The sequence below is a fragment of the Phalacrocorax carbo genome, chromosome 3, assembly GCF_963921805.1.
Source record: "Phalacrocorax carbo chromosome 3, bPhaCar2.1, whole genome shotgun sequence".
Classification (NCBI taxonomy): Eukaryota; Metazoa; Chordata; class Aves; order Suliformes; family Phalacrocoracidae; genus Phalacrocorax; species Phalacrocorax carbo.
Genome location: NC_087515.1, coordinates 29,434,139 through 29,456,619, shown reverse-complemented (window position 1 = coordinate 29,456,619; position 22,481 = coordinate 29,434,139). Strand labels below are relative to the sequence as shown.

At 43.9% G+C, this 22,481-nt stretch overlaps 1 protein-coding gene across 2 annotated transcripts in view; it reads right to left on the bottom strand.

The window, feature by feature from the left end:
• Positions 1-20,400, bottom strand: part of MIA3 (MIA SH3 domain ER export factor 3) — a 28,970-nt gene extending 8,570 nt beyond the window's left edge. The window contains exons 1-13 of one of the 2 annotated variants that reach the window (XM_064446307.1): positions 20,174-20,400; positions 19,315-19,448; positions 13,971-14,057; positions 9,993-12,927; positions 8,778-9,059; positions 6,626-6,735; positions 5,257-5,388; positions 3,988-4,009; positions 1,739-1,827; positions 1,516-1,593; positions 1,322-1,432; positions 357-428; positions 54-158 (exon numbers count right to left, since the gene is read on the bottom strand). In XM_064446307.1, coding sequence (XP_064302377.1) covers positions 54-158; positions 357-428; positions 1,322-1,432; positions 1,516-1,593; positions 1,739-1,827; positions 3,988-4,009; positions 5,257-5,388; positions 6,626-6,735; positions 8,778-9,059; positions 9,993-12,927; positions 13,971-14,057; positions 19,315-19,448; positions 20,174-20,324 — 4,308 coding nt within the window. In that variant the 5' untranslated portion in view covers positions 20,325-20,400. The remainder of the gene's footprint in view (positions 1-53; positions 159-356; positions 429-1,321; positions 1,433-1,515; positions 1,594-1,738; positions 1,828-3,987; positions 4,010-5,256; positions 5,389-6,625; positions 6,736-8,777; positions 9,060-9,992; positions 12,928-13,970; positions 14,058-19,314; positions 19,449-20,173) is intronic. The other variant, XM_064446306.1, reaches the window with a different exon arrangement.
• Positions 20,401-22,481: the final 2,081 nt, after the last annotated feature.

The following is a 22,481-nucleotide window of genomic DNA, read 5'->3' as shown; positions in this document are numbered from 1 at the left end:
CTGATATTTTGCTCAAAAGAGAAACACATTTGCCAGGTCTGGGGATAACTTACTTGCTCCTTGCTCTTTTTCAGCCTAGCATTCTCTTCCTGCAAATGATGAAGCTCGGATTTCACCTTTTCTTCACTTAGTTTCGCTTCATTAAGGGCTATCTGCACCTATGTACGGAACAAAAAGGAACAAAAACACATTAAGTCAAACTGTAATGAAGCAAGAGCTATGTGTTACCTGGTAATGGAGAAAAAAAGTTATATATGTGCAAATAACCTGGAATCTGCCAAGCTAGTGTTTTCAGTTACATCCTGCTAAAAGAACCTGTAACTGTGACTGTTAAGAGGGTGTAGATAATGCTTTACCTCTGAAAGCTCCGCAGAATGCACACTGATAGCCTCCTGAAGTTTCTCCAAGGACTTCTGGGTTTCAGAGATCTATAGAAGGAAAAGATGAGCAGTGACTTAGTATTAGCGTGGTACCTGCCTTAGCCCAAGTGTGTAATTACCTTACCTGTATATTTTGGAAGCATAAAAGGAAAGTCAAAACACCAACCAATTTCCATTTAAAGAAGCCATTAGACTAGCAGCAACACAGCACTGCCTTATCAGCAAGGCAAGGAATAGAAACACACAGCACATTAGAATCAACTTCCCCCTGTGACTCTGCCTGTCATGGCTGGGTAAGTTCCTTGTACACCCACATAGTCTAGAATGAAAGTACCACGTGCTGCTGTCATTAGCAACAACCTTTGATCAAAACACCAAAGAACTTGTTGGAGCTCACCATTACTACAGAAAATTAGGCTTTTAAAAAAACCAAAAAAGTACCTCTAGACAACAAGAATAACAGGCAGCTTAGAGATCTTCACACTTACTATAGAACTAGATGCTTCCTCTAAGTACAAGAAAATGTCTATTACCAACCTGAAACCTTCAGCCCATAGTGGTAAGGAACCTCCCAGCCCTGGCTAGGAAGTATTAGACTAGCCCATGACTTGAATAGATACATTTGTGTGTGAAAGCGCATAACCACACAAGTTCATCAAGTTCTTAAAAAAAAAAACCAAAACCAACCAACCACCCACCAACCCCAAACAAACAAAAAATTTAAACAAACCACGCAACCCCATAAAAGCAACCAAGCACCATGCAATCAATAGATTCTCCCCCCTGAGCTTGGGATGAACCTGAATTTACTTTTCAGTTCTCTTTTTCAGATGGATCACCTTGTTTGCTCTACCCCTATCTGCTTACCCATCAGTTTGTGACCAGGTTTTAGGGCACATTAAGTTAAGGACAATCTAAGAAATCAGTGTGACTGCTCTTGCCTTGTTCTGTTTCTTCTCATTCTTTTTCTTCTCTGTTTCAAGCATTGTGTGCAGATTTTTTACTTTGTCATCTAGCTGACGATTTGCTTCTTCCAGTCCTTTGACAGTGTCCTAAAAAAAAAAAAGACCAACTAATGTACGATACTTCATTGAAGTGTTTGCCTTCAGTACAGAGACAGTTAACTGTTTCTTACCTTAAGCCCTGCAGTTTCATCGGAGAGAACATCTTTTTGTTCTTGGGCCACTTTCACAGATTCCTTTGCTTCTTTTATCTAAGCACAGAAAGAACGAAATAGAACTGAAAAAACTGTCACGATAATATTGAGTAGGAATAGAAAATAAAAATGTTGTATCGCCTGTGTCATTAAACCAGTAACAGAAAATTAGGAAGCAAAGCATAAGCACCTAGAACAATACCTTTTGATCATATTCTGACATCTTTTCTAAGATTTCTGTTTTTTCTTGTAGCAGGTTTTTAATCTTTTCAGCAAGCTGCTTTTCAGTCACTAGGAAGAAAAAGAAAGCTTTCAGTAACTGTACTTCATATCCTGGCAGGGGGGCAGGGAAGAAATCAGAGCTATCATTACTACCACTTTAGGGAACATTTTCAAGTAAGGACTAAAGCACAAATCAGGATAGTGTCAATGCCCTGGCAGTCAGCCCTTTCTGCAGGAGTCTAGCATCAACAGCTTTCATTTAAAGTTAGAATTGAAAACAAGACAGTAAAGCACTGAGCACGGACACAAAGCATACAGCTCTTGCATCCGCTTCACAGAAGCTGGTCAGAAAACACACAACAGAGCGGAGTAAGTTGCTGGCTACACACGAATGAGGTATGTTCAAGGGAAGAACTGGCAGTAAGGATGTCAGAGAAGCCTCAGTCCCCATGACATTCAGAGATGCAACACCTTCCCTCACAACCATCTCTTCCTGCTGTATTGAAACTGAATGTTTGGTCAGCAAAGATAATAGAATGAAAACTCTGAAAGACCTACTTGGAACAGAAAAGAGACTGTCAGCTAGCAGACAGCATCAGTAAGCCTCAAGGAACTGCATGGCTTTCTAATAGACCCTATTGCTCACAGACCTCAAAAGGGAACACATTTGTTTCTCAACATAAACAAGTCACCAACCAACCCTCAGGATTCAACAGAAATCATTAACATACTTAAGTTATTCTATTGCAAATTAATTTAAAGAAATATCCAATTGTCATTCTTTTTGAAGTCCCAACCACCCCTGTATTTGAACATCCCAAGCCCCACTTGCCTCACAGCAAATCCTGCAGCACAAACGGGAAGCACTGGTTGTTCCAACTGCATCCCACAGGGTGTAATGGCAGCTGCTACTCCTCCTTCCCCTCCCACGCAAGGATTTCTGGGCCAGAGGGTCCCCAGCCCTTCCTGCTCTGGGGAGAGGTGCGCCAACACACCACTGCTGAGGCACCAAACAGTTCTCAGCAGTTTAGGGGGGCAGGAATCCCTGCATTAGCTTGGTCCCCCAATTTTACTACTGTAAAGAGTGGATAATAGCTTTTATCTTTGGGATTCGAAATGCAACCTATTTCTTAACACATTTTTGTCACTGTTAATATTCCTCCATTTTAGATAAAGATTTTAATAACTACATGAACTTTATCACACTTGAAGAATATTTATTCGCTCTTAGCTTTAGTAGTTTCTATACAGGATTATACAGAAGAATATGGGGGGACAGGGGATGGGACGACGACAGACACAACACAACACCAAAAAAGGGATTAGATCTATGTTGCTTTTTTGATTTTTTTTTTTTTTTAAGGCATGCAGCTAAGTAATTTCTATACCACCCATACCAATGTTTTTCCCCCTCCAATAGTATTTGTTTTGCAGCACAGAAACCTCCTTAAAAATCCAAGGCGGATTTTTTCAGGTCACCAATTCTGCATTAATTATATCAAAAGAAACTGCAGTATAACTACAACAAAACTGGAGAGGAATGACAGATAAGTAGCACAGTTTGCTAAGAAGAAACAGGCAGAGAGTTCATGTGAAGACAATTCTTCAACATTTTTGTTTTGTATTCAATTACAAATTTCAGCAACTGCCTTACTTTGAATTCTATTTCCTCTCCATTGAGTATACTTTTATTTTATATACTTGAAGCTGCAGAAATGCCCTTGTAAAAAGCGATGTACTCACCACAGCAATATCTGCGTATTTAGGTCTACATTTAGAGGGTCTCTTTGCAACTGCACAGCAGGCAGTTTCAGGCTCCCCTCAATCCAAAAAGAGAAGAGGAACTAGCTACTGCTTTTTGTGAGAACGAACAAGCAAAAGCAGATTCACTGCTAGTCAGAAAACCAAAACAAACTCTGCCCCACTACTGCTGTACCAGTAAACCAACAGATCACATTTATGTTGAACAACGCAGAGCTTTTCCTTGCCTTTTTCTTTAATTTGCAGGTGTGAGCTGCGCTGTTTCTCCTAATCAAAGCATTACCAAAAGCAAAATTGAAATCCTCAGGTTCAAGTAAGTATCATCTACCAGCCTAGCTTACACCATAACCCCACACTTTGCATTCTCCTTGAATGGGTGTGAACATTGGCACTTGGTCCTCTGAAACAATCTTCAAAACTTTTACATGCCTAAGCATCAAGTACATGGAAAAGCACAGAGAAACTTACCTTGATACATTCTACTCTTTACCTACAGAAGAAAAAAACCCACATTAGCCACAAAAGCAGTAAGTGAAAAACGTTATTATTTTTCCCTATAAAAAAGTTACCGCATATACATGGATTAAAGAAGCACATGGAAAATGCAGCTATCGCTGCCAACAAGAGTGTTGAGTAACACTACAAACAAGCTTAGGCTGTTTTCTAATAAAAGCTTCTAGGTTAATGCCCTGTCCTAGAGCCTTAGTAAACACCTGTTTACTCCGTCACTAAAAGGATAGCAGTAACTGCCCACATCCAATTTGCAAGAAAGAAAATTAAGCCGTTTTGCATCAAACAACAGTCATGAACTTGCAAACACAAAACCCACTTGCATCCCAGTTCTGATCCATTTAAAGCAACGTATGTTTACATGACAGTTGCTCATTTTGAAACTAACACTGTTTAAAAAATTTCAGAAGCTTTCTTTTTATGCTGTGATATTAACACTACTTTGCATTTGAAACTGACCTAGTATATTCAGTATCAAAACTACGCAGGGGAAAAGCTGCCAGTGTTCTTACAGGTAATATTTAGTTTTAATGTATTTTTGTCAAGAAAATATAAGGCATTCCACAGACTTCCATAGCATATTATCACTGAACTGGACAGCTGTAAAATAAACTCTCCTATTTGATTTTCATCTATCCACTTTCAAAGAGATGCGCTGGTATACTTGAGAGTTGGTGATGGTATTTGTCTTGCATAGAAAAAATCATCCACGTAGAAAAGAGGAGGACAAATGCAGAGTGAGGAGCAGCGTGGGGAAGGGGCCCTCCAGTGAGAATGAAGATTGGGTGTTTAGGGTCCTAAATATAGCACCTACAAAAGCAGCTGGACAATATGATGGGGGAAGGATTAACTGCTTGTTTTGGAGATAGTCAGCGACCAGCTCAAACACGTGGAAGGCTTCTCATTTCAAAAGATATGCTGACCCTTTCCTTGGCCCTCTTGATTTACATCACACTCCCTTATTATGCTTTTGAAACCACCCCTTACTAAAAAAAAAAACTTCAATAAATAACTTAAAGGAAATGCTTCTTAACATGAAGAAAATTACAACTTACTTGAGCTATTAAGCCCAGCATTTAGTTCACATTAATGCTCTAAATGGAAAAAGTAAAAACATGAAAGACTACATATTGCTTTGACCCCAGTAATGCTGAAACAGTTTAATCACACAAAAGACGGCTCAGCAAGTGAAATATCAGCAGGCTTGCAAGCACGAAGAATACTCACTGAAAGGCAGGTCCTCCAGAAAATTATAGCAAGCGTGGCAATTCCCACTAAGGCAGTAATAATAACAGGCTCCCATGGAACTCCATGGAAATCAGGCCCAGGACGAATTTCCTCAGGCAGGGTAGCAACCAACTGAAAACCAACAACATTGACAACTATGGGTATGTTTCTATTAAATACTCAGGAAAAAAAAAGTAGTCTGCCAAAGGCTTTTATTCCTGTCAGAAAACCAGAGAACCATCTAGAGCTTTCTTGCAGTTTTTCTGTAAGCTGAAAACTGAAAATGAAGAAAACCACAAAGCAACTGAATGCTTTCATTTCAACTCAAAAGTCTGTGCATCCGGAAGACACCTGACAGTAACAATCTGCTGGCAAAGAACAGCTACACCAAAATAAGCTAATACGCACATTTTGCGTTACACAGCACTAGCAGTTATTTGATCCACTTCCAAATAATGCTATAAGGATGGAAAAATACGGAAAAAATACAGCTTTACATCTGGATGTTTGTAACAATCCAGTAAAAATGGCTCAGATCTTTTCCCCGCTGTCACCCTGGTCACAGGGTCATATGTCGTGTGTCTCGTCATACGTGTCCCTGAAGGCCATAGAGCACCAACAGTCTGGAAAAGGTGTGAATACCGGGTAGGGTTTACAGGGCTGATACAGACATGGCGCTCGGAAAATAAACCGTACCAGCCACACAGAAACCCCTGCCTTCTCCCTGGCCACAGCCGGCAAAGGTGTGAGACTAAAACGAGGGCACAGGCTTCGCCCTGCAAAGCCCGACCTAGGGGCGAGGGGGTGCCTTGTCAGGCGCCCCCTCCCCACCCGAGAAGCCGGGCACCGATCCCCGCCAGCGGACGCCCCCGCCCCCGCGGGATCGACCCACAAAGCGGGGCGGGGGTGAGGAAAACTGGCCCCGTCACGGAGGGAGCGGGGCAGCGATGGCCCCCCAGACAAACACCCCACCGGGGGCGCGGAGGCACATCCACCCCGGCCCCGCCTCCCCGCGGCGGGGCGGGAGGGGTCACTTGGGGCGCTGAGAACCCCCGGTTTGTAACTCCTCTGCCGTTTGTCACGGCCGCCCGCCCGACAGCCGTTAACGGCTCCCAACGGTCGGCTGCCCCGCCCGGCGCGCGCGCCAACCCCCCCTCCGCTGCCCCTCGCGCACCTGCAGCAGCCGCCGCGCCGGGGGCTCTACGAGGCGCGCACCGCCGCCGTCGCCCGCGGGCTCCATGGCGGCGCGAGCCAACTTCCAGGCACACGTCAGCCCGGAGTGACGCCCACCCACCCCCTCCTCCCCGCATCACGCGTCATCGGCGCGCGCCGCCGCCCGCATGCGCAGCCCGACACCTCCGCCACTCACCAGCCGCAGGAGCTCCCGGGTGGCGGCCGCTGCTTCGCCGAGGGCTCCCGGTGGGGCGGCGCCTGCCTCCGCCCCGCGTCCCGCGGGCTGCTCGGCGCCCGCCTCGGGGTCTGGGGGGAGAGGGAGGGAGAGGCGTTACCTGAGGGAGCCGGGCCTGCTGACGTGGGAGGGCTGCAATGGGCAGCTCGCCCCTGTCCCCCGCGGTTTCTGCGGCATCTGAGGCGAGATTTCAAATTACGGACTTCCAGGGCATTGAAGAAAGAGGAAAAAGTCAAAGCACAAGAAGGACATGGAGCTGTTGGAGCGGGCCCAGAGGAGGCAACAAAAATGATCCAAGAGCTGGAGCACCTCTCCTACCAGGACAGGCTGAGAGAGTTGGGGTTGTTCAGCCTGGAGGAGAGAAGGCTGCGGGGAGACCTTATTGTGGCCTTTCAGTACTTAAAGGGGGACTATGGGAAGGATGGGGGCAACCTCTTTAGCAAGGCCTGTTGTGACAGGACAAGGGGTAATGGTTTTAAACTAAAGGAGGGTAGGATTTAGACTGGATATATCAAAGACATTTTTTACAATGGGGGTGGTGAAACACTGGAACAGGTTGCCCAGAGAGGTTGTGAAGGCCCCATCCCTCAAAATATGCAAGGTCAGGTTGGACGGGGCTCTGAGCAACCTGATATAGTTGAAGATGTCCCTACTCACTGCAGGGGGTTTGGACTAGATGGGCTCTGAAGGTCCCTTCCAACCCAAACTATTCTGTGATTCTGTGAAAAGTCCTTAGAAAGGACAGTGATGTTCCATGGGCTGCTTTAGAAAAGGTACTACAGAGAGGGACACACACACACACACAAAGTCACTTTGCCAAGCCTCCCTCAGACAGAGCGCATACTACAACTTCTGCAGCAAGTCAACAATAGCCACCAGGAAAAGCGCACACTGTTCAATTCCCAATCAGTAAACCTACATCTTCTACTAAACTTACAGCACTGTTAGTATGTCATAAGCTTTAAACCATCTTTACTTCTACCCTGATCTGAAGCCTGCCCCCTCCTCTAACTGCTACTGTTGCCAAGATTTCAGGCTAGCAGATTCAAATAACCACCTGCCCAGCATGTTGTATTATGGAACAACTTCTGGGACCAGAGGTTATACAGGTATCTGCCCTGTTTCTCCTCAGTACTTCTAGCAGTCCTCATAGGAATTCCTGGCAAACAGCATTTAACCACTGTTAAGGAAGGAATGGAAGATGGTCTAAAATATAACTTAACATCCAACTGCTTAACCACATAAGTAATCCACTTGCCATTTAAAATTCATTAGGTACCTTTGCATTCAACCTAGAGTTTCCCTCAGAACTTAGAAGCTGCTCAAAAGTGCCTACCTGTGAGTACTTCAGTAGTGTACAAAAGCTAAGCACGGTGTGCCTGAATTTTTTCTAAACGCTCAGTGAAGTCTGATTTATTAGGCATAGTCAGAGGTGAATGCAGAACAAAGCTGAGCTTAGCACCGAGAATGGAGTTAAAGGTAGTTTCATGACAAAACAGAGCTGGGGAAGATGACAAGGAGAGATCCTTGTCATTGTGACGAGTCAGCACAGGTCAGCACACTTGCCCCAGAGGGAGAAGGCCTCAGCAGAACAGAGTCAAACATCTCCCTATTCCAACAAACACCTTAGCCAGAAATTACTGCACTGCCTGAGGGAAGCTACACTCCACCTTTCCTGGGGTGTAATATAGCCCAGAGTCACAGGTTAAAAAGAGCGAGAAGAGAAAGCACATGATTCTATAGCCTAATGGTTAGAATGTCAGTCCCCCTGCAAGGAGAAGGAAACTTGGGCTGATTTCTGCTCTTCATCCACTACCATCCTGAAACACAGTCCACCAGCCTGAGCACAGAGCTCTGACTACGACACTTACAGGAGACCTTTTCTTATTTCTATAGTGCAAAAAAGTAGTAGAAAAACCTCTGCTGAGATGAGCGGTAGCAATACGGTACTGCCACTAGAGGGACTGTCACGGATTAGTGAAATCCATTAGGATTACAGCAACATACAATGAAAATATTAGCAGAAAACCCTGGTATTTGCCTAAAAATGATTCAGCCATGCTCCTCTTTAAGAGCAAAAGAACAAAATAATAACCCAATTCCAAAAGGTTACCTGCAGCAATATCTTCCCTGGCACTCTGTCCTGAATCAACTGACCCGAAGGAAGTATCTTCCAGCAGCGATCCTCTTTCACCATCATACTCTTCTTCAGCTTCTCTGTTATCCGAGAAGTTGGCCTCTTCATGCTCAGGTGGAACATCAATAGCCGTCTCCTCCTCCTCAACAGGCTGTTCTGACCTCTTATCTTCAAGCTGCTGAAATTCCTGTTCGCTCTCATCAATGGCATTTGGGTTTCTGATGGAAACTCTGTCATATTCAGCCTCTTCCGCACCATCTGTGACAGACAGGGAGACATGAATTAACCACTAGGCTAATGTGTATTTCTCACCCAAAGTGAAATACTCTAGTGAAATACTACATTGGACAAAGCTTTCTTGATGCTTTTTAAACACTTCAGCTTGTGTACTGCTTCTTATATATTCTCAACCAACTTTCAATAACATCTACTTAAATGTTTATATCGAATTTATGCAAAGTATCAACCACTGAACTTGCAATGAAATATTGCAAGGTGAAATATTTTCATCGTTTGTGACTTTATCAGAAATCACATACTTAACATGTACTACTGTAAAAGGAGCCTTGCTAAAAGCGGATGTTACCACTTTGCACATTAATTAGAAAGAAGAGCAAGTTTGCAGCAGACTCTTACCACTGGTTCTTCCCCAATCAAAAAATCTGTTCATTATTTCTACTTACTCTTTTACGAATGAAGGCAAAAATGCAATGATAGGAACACCTGAGATTTTAGGGACATGGATGTAGTGCCTGAACTTTGCATTAATTACTGGTTCTCTCATAATTAGGTGCTAGCTAGTTCAGAAAAAAAAGACTGCTCTAAACCCTCCAGAAAATTCAGCACATTAGAATATGTGAATACGTATTTCTTGAGAGGAGTGGGCAGAGACATGAGCTGAATGGCTCCTAGCCATATCCACACACGAATCCCACTTATCTTACACAGAACCTGGACCAGAAGGACAGACATGCTGAGCTCAATATTTTCTCTCAGGATTTGTCCCTGGGACACCTACCACAACGCCAGAAATATGCATTAAAAATAAGCAAAATCCCATCAGATTCCACAGGGTCTCTTTCAATTCTGCTCCCTCACCCTCCTCCTAAAGCTTCTCTGGGTTACACAGTGTTGTCTGGGATAGGGTTTTACTTCCATTTCATCTATTTATGAACTGGTTTAACATCCTACCTTGAACGTGCAGCTGATCATCTTCCAGTTCTGGAATAGATGCAAGTGGGGCACTCTCACTAGCAGACAAATATTTACTCCTTAAATAATATATTAATTCTTGAATATCATCCATGAGTGCACTCTCCTCATCATACAAATCCATCTCTCTCACCACCTCCTCTTTATTTTCTGCCACTCTGGAATCCAGAACTTTTCCTACAACATCCATAATGCTCGATTCTGAAAACTCAAGTATCTGGTCCAAAGCTTTTTCTATATCTTCATTATTGTGGCTTGCCTTCCGAGCAAGCTCCATCTCTACCTCCATGTCATGAAACATGGCTTCTATCCTAGCCATGTGTTGAAGCCCAAGGTACTTTTGTAGACGTATTACACGCTTTTCATCAAAAAAATCTCTTATTATTGTGAGCCGCTTCACAGACTCACTGAAGTCTGTTATAGTGTCGTTTGTGGCTGCTGAGCTGTCAACAGGGCTGGGGAAATGTGCAGTTTGCTGGTGGTCATTTCTTGTATGCTCTAAATTTTGCACCTCTTTTGAGTCTTTCTGTGAAATGCCCTCTGGGAGATGATCTTTCCCTTGGTTAAAGTCATCGTTGTCTTCCATGTCAGGAGACTGGAAATTATGTTCTTCCACAGCTGGTGGTTCCTCGGCTTCAGAAGACTCATCATCATCTTCCATGACACGCTCTATCTCATCCAATTTAGCATCTTCACTCACTGGTACATCAACCTCTTTGTTTCTGGTCTCGCTTGCACCTTGCATGCTGATCCTTTTTTTAGCCTCTCTAGAAAATAAGTTTGGTTCCTCTCCTATTTCATAAGTAGGATTTGCAGTTCCTGAAACAGCTTCACTTCGTACTTCTAATTCAGGGTTTGTACTTTTAACATTTAGTGTATCGCCTTGTACTGCTCGTGACAGCTTTGCACTTGCAGCATTCTCATCTTCCAATAGCTCTTCCTCTACTTGTTTCAGGTCAGGGTCATCTTCAGCATCTGGCTCTTCAGATTGCAATTCTGGTCTTCGTATTCTTTCTTTAGATAAATTTGTGCCAAGATTTCTGTCTGAATCTGCATCCTCGCTACGAGCAGTTCCTTGCTGAGTAAGATTCTCTGTATTAGCATTCTGTGGAGTGCTTTTTGATTTTTCTTCAGGGGAACTTTTCACAACGCTTTCTTCAAATGCTGTCATCTTGCCAAGATTTCTTGAAAGCTCTTCTTTCATATCTCTCTCTGAATACTCAGTCTCATTTTCCCATACCCTAGGTTGTTTGACAGCTCCTCTGTGGCTTGGGTCTCCCTTCCCTGCAGGGGTTTCTATCATGTTTCCCCTTTTAATTTCAGGTTCTTCATTGAGAGAGGTGGTTTTCTGATGTTCATGATCAGTCTCCCCTGTTTGTTTCAAATCTTCGTGTTTTAGCAGCTCTTTCTCCGCAGCAGGCATTCCATGCTCCAGTTTCTCTTTTAAGAGGTCAGTATCTCCTAAGTCACTTTGGTATGCATTTTTTACCTCTTCCACTGGTTTGGCTGGGATGTCAACAGAAGGATCGTCTTCAGCTCTTCCTTTCTCCTTTGTTTTCTCCCATAACTTTTTGTGCTTTAAATCACTTTCCAAGATGACTTCCAAGGTGTCATCCTCAAACTTTTTCTCATCTTTCTCTATATGAGCAAGCGGCACTCTTTCTGGACTTCTGTTGATATCGCCAACAGGTCGTTTGAAAGCATCTTGCTTGCTTTTAACCAATGGTTTGGACTCCAGATCATCTCCTGGACTAGGCAAAACGTGAGGATCAGGCACAGGTGTACTCTTCCGCTTTTCAGTATGTGACTCAGTTCCATCAATCAGGAGCTGCTCTTCAAACTGTTCAGTTTTGTTTGTTTTTTCTTTTGAATCCGGATCACCTCCACCTACAGGTTCCTTTCTAAGGAGTTCTTTGGAGAGATCCTCAGGTTGAGTTGTTGCTGGTACTGCTCTTTTACTAATTAGCATCACATCATCTTGTTTCTCTTTTGTTTGTTGAGATTTGAACCTGTCCACACTTACACTGCCACCCAACTTCTTGCTCTTACTGAAGGCATCCTTAAAAATTAATGCATCTGAATCATGTTCTTCCTCATTGTCTCTTTGGCTATTTAGCTCTGTAGCACCCTTTGCATCTTCACCAAGTTCATGATTTTGTGATTCAATGTCATAATTTTCATCATCATCTAAATCTGCTGGGAATGCAATTTCTTCATCTGACGTAAAAGACAGCAAAGGGGTTTCTTCAGACTGATCTGCAAAGTCTGGCTCCTCCTCTGCATCATGAGTATTAATGCTCAAATCTTCATTAAAATCATCTTCCAGCGACGTAACAAGGCGAGTCACCTCATCATCTGATACAACAGCATCAGCAGTTGAGCCAAATTTTGTTTTCAAGTTCACAGACAGCTCTCTGTTTAAAAGTGTATAGGCGTTGACTTCTTCACTCTCTTTGTCAAGTTGACTGGTTTCACCCTGAGGAATACTAGTGTTTTTGGTATTTTCACTTTCTAGCCCTTTTAGTTTCCCATGTAGCATTCCTTTCAAGTGCTCATGTGCAATTTGATCTCCCTGAGAGTTTTCTTCATGACTACTTACACTGGAGTCTCCCCCAGTATTTTCAGTTCCTTCTGTAAGAGAACTGTCTACTTCCACTGTCACGGCGAGGGCTTCCTCGTCGTCTTCTGTGCTTAGCAAAAGATCATCTGTTTCCAAAGCATCAGGGGACTTTTCTGTATCGACCTGGTCAATCTCCTCATCCCTTTCAATTCCTTCAGCTGGTTTTGTCCCTGGATCACTTGATTCAGTTTCCCCTTCGTTTGCTATTGTCTCTTGCAATGACTTCAAAAGCTCATCCACATTATAATTATCAAAATCATCCCTTCCACCATCAAAGCAAACAAAGTCTGTCTCCTGAAATGAAAAACAATATGTAGTCACAAATACTATTTTCTTCATTGCAACAATGAGACAGAAACCATTTGGTTGGTTAGAGAGAGATGCAACAGCAAAGTAAATTGTATTAATCGTGCAGAATTAACTCCTGGAGTCCTTAATCAAAATTCTCTTTGAAATCAGTGGAAGTTTTGCCCAGGGACTCCTAGAAATATAAATAAAAAGCTCACGGGTTAGCCCCATCAACGACCTCCTGGTGAGGAACAAACTGGAAGCCAGCAATGCAGTTGACAGTATGATAATTTACTCGTTCTTAATTCGGGATGTACATGACGAGTCTATTGCTGAATGCCAGTGAGGAGAGGAAAACAAGCATCACTAAGCTTGTTTGTCCCAGTCTCTTTTAGCTAGTCTCTCCTTAATCTACCAGGTCCTCCAAATAGGAGCTGCTTGTCACACAATTTCTGAAAAATAAATTAAATAGCAGTGCAAGCCACTGAACAGGATTTCACAAGGGCCTGAAGCTGCATCCACAAACAGGCCTTACTCACACAATCCTGGAGTTACTAGCTACTAGTGCATGAAAGCCATTTACATGTGTAAGGGTTGAAGGACCAATTCTAGAATCTAAGGGCTAACAGCGTATCAGGTTTTCTTTGTTTCTGATAATACTTTAAAATTCTAAAGTCTGGGAAAAGAAATAATTCTGAATACATACTAAACAGCCTATATGTGAGACAGCTAGCAGCATTTCTAAAGCTCAGTCCAAACAGGTTTTGTTAGAAGAAAACCAGAATATTCAAGGGAAAAAAAAAGATCAATGCCCACATTTTGGGCTGATGCTTACATACCTATCCACATACATATCTGCACAAACGTTCCGCACACCACCCCCCTACCCTGCGACACATAGGTGCATCTCTGCACATTATGTAGCTACTTACTAACAAAAAGTAACTAAGGATCACTGATATTCCCATTCTCCTCCTCAGGGATTTTACTTAATGCCAAGGTAAGAAAGAGTAAGCAGCTCAATTTAAAAAATAACAAATTAGACTTACATCTGTTGGTAATTCTAGCTCCTCATTGGAATAGTTATGATTTATTTCAAGTAAATCCTTTGGAAAATATCCAAAATCACTTCCAACCTGCCAAAAAACAAACACAAGCAAACAAAAAGCAGTAAAGAAGCTTTCAAAATCACGTGACTGTGTTAAAATCCTAATTACACACACTAGTAACAAACATGTCAACTCACTCTTAAGTATTTCTAGATGAAGTTTAACCCAGTGAATAAAAGATTAGCAATGCCTTGTTTATGCCAGAGTTTTCGCTGCAGTTTTATACTTATATTTCACAACACCTTTGTGAAGTTGCTAAGTTTTACTGTTCACGTTTTAAAGCCTGACTTAATTAGGCTCACGTGTTTTAACTGCTATTGTGTGCTCTCACTGGCACCACATACGCCTCAACTATTTTCTCAAGTAGTAAGCAGAAGGGGGTCTTTGACTAATAAGATTTACATCCACGCACAATATTATATCCTGAAATATGCTCAATTTGTAGCTTAAGGAAAAAAAAAAGTTTCTTAAAGCAGATATTAGGAAAATGCAAAATTGTACCTCAGGTAATCTATTTTAAAACCTGTGTGGAAAATATCCACCCCCCAGCAAATGCACTGTTGCTCTTCAGTGACTAATACAAGCAAAAATCAGTTGCAGATGGCTATTTTCAAGCAAGTGAATGTGCTAAGCCAAGGCAAACAGTGGAAGACAAGGATCTCTCTTATCACTCACTGGGTAAGATCTACACAGTAATGCTCTCACTTGAGAGTTCTGACAACAGCTGTCAAGAAGCCAATATTAATAGCATGCTATCACTGTGCAGATTAGATAATCCAAGCAATTAAGGCCTGGTGGACACACCTAGAAAGGTACAGAGTTCCTAGACAACCAAAATATCTGGGGGATCGGGGGTGGGGGGAAAGTTTTGGTCATTTCCTCAATGTTTTGTTGTAGGAGGAAGATGATAATTGCCATTTTTCTTGAAAAGTTTTTTTGGGAAGAGCACTCAGTTAAAGATTAAATTACAAAGGAAGCCAGTTATGTCAAAATAATTAGGGATGTATGGATTTATGTATCATTACCTTCATATCACTGAAATAGGCTCACCTAACCTGAAGTTTTCTGGATTTACAATGGCATAAGAAAATTGTATCCAGTAAATAATATGTACTAATACCCTTTTTTTGGTTATGCAAGCAAAGTAAGCACCGATACATTATGGGGCTTCTTTTTGTAACTATTCTTCATTCAAATCTTACCTTCCATAGTTGAGATCTCTGAAGTTAATTATATATATACACACACAAAATAAATATATTACCTCCCTACCTAAACATATAGAGATACTCTCTTATGGAAAAGAGATAACGTATGCAGGTTTATTATTGGGAATGGGAAATCAAACTAGACAAGTCAAATCAAAAGCTTGTCCTTGCATGGTATACTACAGTGTTAGTCTAAATTGGCCTGTTTCTCTCTACAAACTTCTATCCCAGTTTTGAATTATTTTTCTAAAAACAAAAGCCAAAGCTTCGAAGTAGCCTCCTTACAGACTAATCTCTGTCACTGCCATTATAATTAGGCATCACAATTTGAAACTCATTTAGTGTAATCCAAGCTGCTGACCATACAAGTCCTCTGCAGTGACCCAGTTTGGCACTTATGTGGTTCATGAGCCATACTGGATCTGCATGCTCAAAATTTCTTCTGCTCCTCTCCCTACAAGTCCTCTCTTGTAAGGGAAAAAAATGCCCCATTGTGCAAATAAAGGAAACATTCTTCATTCTCTACAGACACGACAGAGGGAAGGCATTATGAATGCCAAGTAAATATGGGGAAAAAAAGTGCATCCTTCAGTTCCGCTCCCTTCCCAGCTAAAATGCTGTGGGCAGACAAAACACGTAGCTGTGCGTACAGCATCTGTCCCCACCAGTGCCCATGTGTGGCAGCCAGCTGCAGAAGATTCACTGACCACTACTGACCAAGAAACCAGCTTCTCATACCACCTACCTCGGTGCCAGAAAACAGACAGCAGGGAAACAAGACGTTTAAATGTTTTAAACCTTAAAGCCCACATCCCTAAAGCACAGGGCTCACAGGTACCTAAAACTGCAGAACATCGAAGATGGGAGCTGGTATGGCCTGCCCTTTCTGAGCGCTGGCATTGTTAAGAGAACACAGAAACAACAGAAACAAATTCTCTGATCCTCTGGATCCTCCAGACATAACCTGTCTTAGGTTAAGCTTCCCCCACCTGTCTTCCTTTCTACTACCCTATGTATAAGATTTGAAAACAAACCAAAAAGTAACCAACCACCAAAAAAACCATGATCTGCAGCCAAGTCCATTTCTTGTAATACGAGGTCAGAAACAGCTTTCTCGGCCTTGAATCAAAGGAATAAAGCTCAGCCCTCCGCTACATGATAAAATAACAGTCTTCTGCAGCAAGAATTTAAAGTGTCTTTGCTGAAATGTTTTCTTAAAAAGCAGCAGCTTTTACTTGAATTCTCTGAAGTAGTTTTGGAATTCTGGATCCTGCTAAAGATGAGGGCAGGAGAAATGCATAGGGAAAGCCTATAACACAGCTTGATGCTGCAAACAATGTGGGGGTAGGTGCTGAAGAAACTAGTTTTAGAGCAGGACAGGGTGCATTGGACAATGGGAGTACCAGCTGTGCTCCACCTTTTGGCTTTGGGGGAAAAAAAAAAAATCAAGTATTTTCCTGGAACTGAGGTATTTGTGAAATTTATAACATAAAATCACTCTGGAATAATGGTCATAGAATATTGTCCAAGGATTTGGCTTTGCTTTATCAATAGAGGTTTAGACAGCTCTGCTAAAAAACGCGTGCCATACAATGTATAGAATATATATTATAGTCGGGTTCCACAATTTTTTCACGTCAAAATACTCAGAGCTCAACGGGAGATCTGCAAGCAATAAAGTATACAAGACTGGGATTGTAATAAAAGGATCTATTTTGTTAGAATACAGCATGTTTGCTGGGACGGGATTAAAAAAAACCCCCAACAACAAAAGGACAGAGTGAATTAGAAAAGCAAAGGCAAATAACAGCCCAGACCCAACTGCTATAGATTTTTCAGCCTTGGTGAAAAGCTATTTTCTTATCAGATCATCTCCCTTCAGGTCAAAAATACTATTGTATTTCTCACAGCTCCTCAAAATCGATTTCAGGATTAGAGCCTGTATTTACAGCTTGTCTGAAATAAGCCCCAGGCTACAGTAGTTGAAGCTTCTCATACACACATCCCCCTAACCTCTGTCCCCATCTAAAGATCAGAATAACAGTCATCCCTTGATTTCATGGTTTCCATTATGCCCTAACAAATACTTTGCCTCAAAACTTTGAGAAATGGAAAAAGGCAGTAGGGTAGATGCACAAGATCAAATGACACACACAAGCACGCATTAAATCACGTGATGAGATCCCAAAAGGGCTGCGGCAGAAGGTAATGTGCCTTCCACTGGAATTTGTTTGAACACAGACCTCACTAGGTAGCCTGTTTTTAATTAGCAAGCAACAGCCTCCCCCTAGCTCCGAGACTGCACACCGCAGGCATGGCTGGTCTGCATACATCAAGTTGCCCGGCCAAATCTGGCATGGGAAGTCACGTTGCATGAAAGAGAACCCAACACTACCTGCAAGTCAGGGACAGGGTCAGACATGCCAGTGCCCTACTCAACATGCAAGGGTAGGCACCTCTGACCCTGCTGCAGCGTTCGCAAACTGGCCGTTGCAGTACTACGATTAATGCAGAAGCAGTCAATCAAACCGGGGAAAAAAGAAATTAGCATTATAGCCGCCAACTGAAAGGAATTAAGTCTGTCATCACTGCCCTAAAAGGAACGTAGAAAATAGTGTAACAGAACTAAAAACTGACAACAAATAAAATGGAGCTTTGCAGTTCTTTTATACCTGCCAAATTCAGCTTTTACTTGTTTAAGCAAACATCCTTTTAACTCAGAGACACACCTATCTGTTGCATGAACTTCATATCAGCGAATAGTTAAATTGAATATTAACTCAACCTTAAACCTGCTGTCTGATCTTGAAGCCTGCATTACACCTCGTTAGAAGATTCAAAATTGGCCCCATGCTGCTGCTCCGCATCTCAAGAACTGGCAGCCCTGGAAACCTGTACCGGCTAATTAACCAGATTATTTATGGTACAGTACATCTCAGAAGGGAATTACCGGCATGAAACAATTATAAACTCTTCTTTCACCACATGCTGCAGGTTTCTGCTCTCTTCTGTATCATTCTAATTGGATTCAGCTCCTGCTGAGTGTTTGGCTGTCCACACCCAGCCTGAACAGGTTAGAGAAAGTGATACATCCTGCTTTTCACCAAACCACTAGTCCCACAGTCAACACCCAGGTGTGGCTTCAAGCAGCCTAGACCACTGTCGCAGGCAATCTATCCCTTCTAGAAGACCATGGTAAGAAAGGAGGTTGAAGTAAATGATTCAGACGCAAAAAGACACATAGGGCAAGCATGGAGAGGGGGCAAGAAGGGCTAGGTCAAGCAACCTCCAGACTGGCAGCATTTTCAAGGGAAGTCCACAAAAATTGCTTTTCCTCCAGGGTATCTCGGTTGTACTTCTGTCAGGCAAATAAGGTGTTTATCACAAAAGCCAAGAGTTTTCTATGAAATAACTGCAAGTATGGGGACCTTCCTTTCTCATTAATTCTCTTGATTGCTCAGAGGGCACCCACTCAGACAAGGCCACTACTCTGCAAGGTGCTACAATGTGTTACTAAAGCTGAAAGAGAGACAGCCCTTTTAAAAGCCAAATCTACCTTAATTCTTTTTAGTTTTACTACTTTTTCTCCTGCAGTTCTGCATGCAGCTTAGTCAAAAAGACGAAGATGGCAGCTGAGTATTAGGAAGAGAAACACGATTAAGACACGTGCATGGAACGATTTTTAGCAGGATTACACAAAGCACAGGATGAGACTGCATCAGGGTAAACACAAGTGCAGGCTTAAGCCTCCCTAGACGGGAAGGGAGGCTCAGCTTCAAGGCAGGCCCATGGGCCACCACTTAAGAGTGCTGCAACGGGAGCTTTTCAACACAAAGGCAGTTTTCTAACAATTTTTAGCATGCATTAGTGATGCTCATTTTTTACAGCACTTAATGCCTTAGGTTTGATCCAAACGCAGCCCATTTCACACTGATCTCAAGATAAAATGGCATTCATTATGTTATTTAGCTGTGTTCAAAATCCTAAGTGTCCTTCTATGAGGCAAAAGGAAGGAAAAAAGATTACCAACAAAGCACCAAGAAGAGCAAACAGAAAAAATGCTTTACAGTACTTACACTTCCAGCCCAGAGCTCGGTTGATTTTCCTATTAGTTTGTAATATACGTACACCGCTTCTCCCTTCTTAAAATTTACAAAGCGACAATCTGGACCTTTGAAGTCTTGCATTGCCTTCCCTCGGCACATTAACACTGCCCGAAGAAAACAAAAACCAGAGTATTACTTTAAAAATAGCAATTATAAACAGTTTCATGAAAGGGGTCTTTGCTAACGGGCCAAAAACAAGACCTCCCCACACGCGTTCGTTTCCTATTTTCCCGATTAGGTCAAGAGATAAGAACTTAACTGAAATTATCATGAAAACAAGAGATTATTAAAAAAAAATAAATCAAGCTCACCGATCGAGACAAAGCACTTGAGAATTACATTTCATAAGTGCGCTATGAAGCTAATTATTAATATTAAATTAGACGGGCTGAAAGATGACGACCGTGTCTAAGCAAATCGGCCCTGAAATTGTTCAACGCACAAACACCACCCAGAGAGCGTGTTTATTACACGAGGGGTTTGCGGGGGCCGACATCAAAAAAAAAAAAACAAAAACCAGCAGGCGCTGCGGGGATCCGAAAACTTGGCGAAGAGGAGCGGATCGCCGCGGGTCGGCGCCGCGTTTCCATTTCCCCGATTCTCCCCCATTTCCGTGCCAAAGCCGGGGAGGGAGTGGGGAGGAGGCTTTGGGAAATGCCCCCGTCGGGCATGCGGCGTGCGCGGCTTTTCCCGTAAGCACTGCCCGGGGCGCGGGGACCGCGCGGGGACGCCACCGGGCCGAGGTCCCCGTTTCCCCCCGATCAGCGTGTTCCCCCCACCCGGGTCGGGGTCCCCCCACGCGGGCCGGGGCGCGGCGCCCCCCACTCACTGCTGCACTCCGGGTCGGCGCAGCGCTTGCGCTCGGCGAAGCGGCGGCCCAGGTCGGGCCCGCTGGCGGCGGCGGGGCGGGAGGGCGGCGGGGGCAGGAGCAGCAGCAGGGCGAGGAGCAGCCGGGGGTCCGGCGGCGGGGCTGCGGCCATGTTGGCGGGCGCCGGCGGCGGGGAGGGAGCAGACACGTCAGCAGCGGCGGCGGGAGGGCGATGTGGCGGGGGAGGGACCGGCCGGGCCCCGCCGCCACGGCGGGAGGAGGGCAGCGCCCGGACCCTCCTTCCCTCCCCTCCCCTCCCTCTCTCCCGGCGGCGTCCCGATCCCGCGGCCGAGGCTCCCTCCTAGCAGAGGGGCTCCCGCCGCCGCGGAGGGGTGAGAGGGCAGGTCCTGCCTCTCGCCTGTCCTTATTAACGGCGGTTTTCTCTAGGAGAGGCTCGCTGAAGTAAGGACAGCCCAACGGTCCGACCGCCGTGAGGGGAAGGCGCAGCCGCCCCCCCCGTACCCGCACACACGGGGGCAGGGATGCGGCAGACCCCAAGGCCCATCCGTCCCGCCGCTGTCCCGCCTGCGCCACCGAGAAGTTCGCGTCTCCGCTCGAGCGGAGCGATCACCACCGAGCGTGTCATCTCTCTCCCCTGGCGACCTCCCGAGAGTTTGAGGTCACACCTGCGGTAACACGGGTGGTTGAGCTCTCTCGCCCGTGGTCCCCGCTGAGGAAAGTGAAGGCAAAGGAGGGGTTGCAGGCCCGGCTGCTGAAACCGCGGGCTCCCCAGCGGGCCGATTCTTGCCCTTCTGTACCTTCAGCTTCCACTTGCCGCTACCTTTTAACTATAAAAGTTTGCAAACCAAAAGATGTGCTACTTACGTGTCCACCTGTGCTTTTTTATTAGCTCTTTTTTACATCCATCACATTTATATTGCTTTGGCGATCTAAAATGGTAGAAAGACAGTAGGAGTCACAATGGTCACATACAGGACAAAAATGAATAAAACCTCTTCTCCCTCCTCTTTTCAGACCTGTGTGATTTGTTCAGACCAGCCCCTGACTGGACAAAGGGAATGAAAGTCCCACTCAAGATGAGGTGGGTAATATAACTGAGCCTTCTTGCTGGTTTATCAAATGTCCCCGGCCCCCCACCCCCACTCTCGCAAAAAAAACCCAACCCAACACACTTCACTTTCCAAAGGGCAAATTCTGAAGCTGCTCCCAAAATGAATAGGCGCTTGGCAAAACTGATGGTCAGGGTGAAGGATTCTGCTTTTCTGTACATGTCGAAGGACAACTCTGGACAGCTGAGAGTTTGTTTAAGAGCCCTTTTAAATGGTATATTTGCAAGCACTCTTAACTTCAGCTATTTGTAGTTTGATGTGCAACTATGATAGAAGCAGTTGATCCTACTGCTCCACTTATTGCCAGCTCCCGTCACAAGAGTCAGCGGTCACCATGGCTAATTGCATTAGAGGCATCGCTCATGTTCTTAAATCATCATGATTATTGATTTTTTGCTCTCCATACTCTCATTTCCACAGCCCCATCGTACAAGGCCTGAGATCCAGGCTTAGTTACTGCTACATAATCTCTGAAAAATATGTAAAAATTTCATTTTCAGCTCCCATTTAGAGCATATTTTAATCACATTATGAAAAAGTATCAAGACAGAAATGGGTATCTTCCTCACTACTGCAACGAATAGTACCTCTTTGCCAAACGCACCTTGGACATTCTGCCATTTCTCACAGCCCAGTCTACCCCAAGGTTAAGCAAATATCCACGTGCTACAGGAATGCGAGGATCTGTCTACCCCATGTGCCCACACATTCTCCAGGCCCAGCGCAGGATGGCAGTTGTAGCATGCAGCTTTGCTGACAGCCCCCCTGGAATTTTGTTGACATTTTTGTATTTCGCATCCTGTAAAATGAAGCGATGCCTATTTGCCATTGCTGATATTGGCTGTTAAAAAGCCCTAAGAAAGCCTAACTCATAAAATTTAGAAGTGAATTTTATCACAATTTACAATATGGAAGTAAATATATTCAAGTCACATTTTTGACAGCTGTACAAATGGAAGACAAGTAATTTTTCCCTTGACATAAACATTTCTTGTGGCTTAACTCCCAGTCTGATCTTCAGGTCTGCCTGCTTGCAAAGACAGAGCTGTTTGGTCATTTCCTGTCAGTGCGAGGTTACCAAGCTTATCTTTATGAAAAGACCAAGATAAAAGGTAACGGTGTCTGTGGCCATAAAGACAAGGGCAAGAAAGGGAGATGCAAAGAGGAACGAGATCACATATTGCTTGCATAAGTCATTG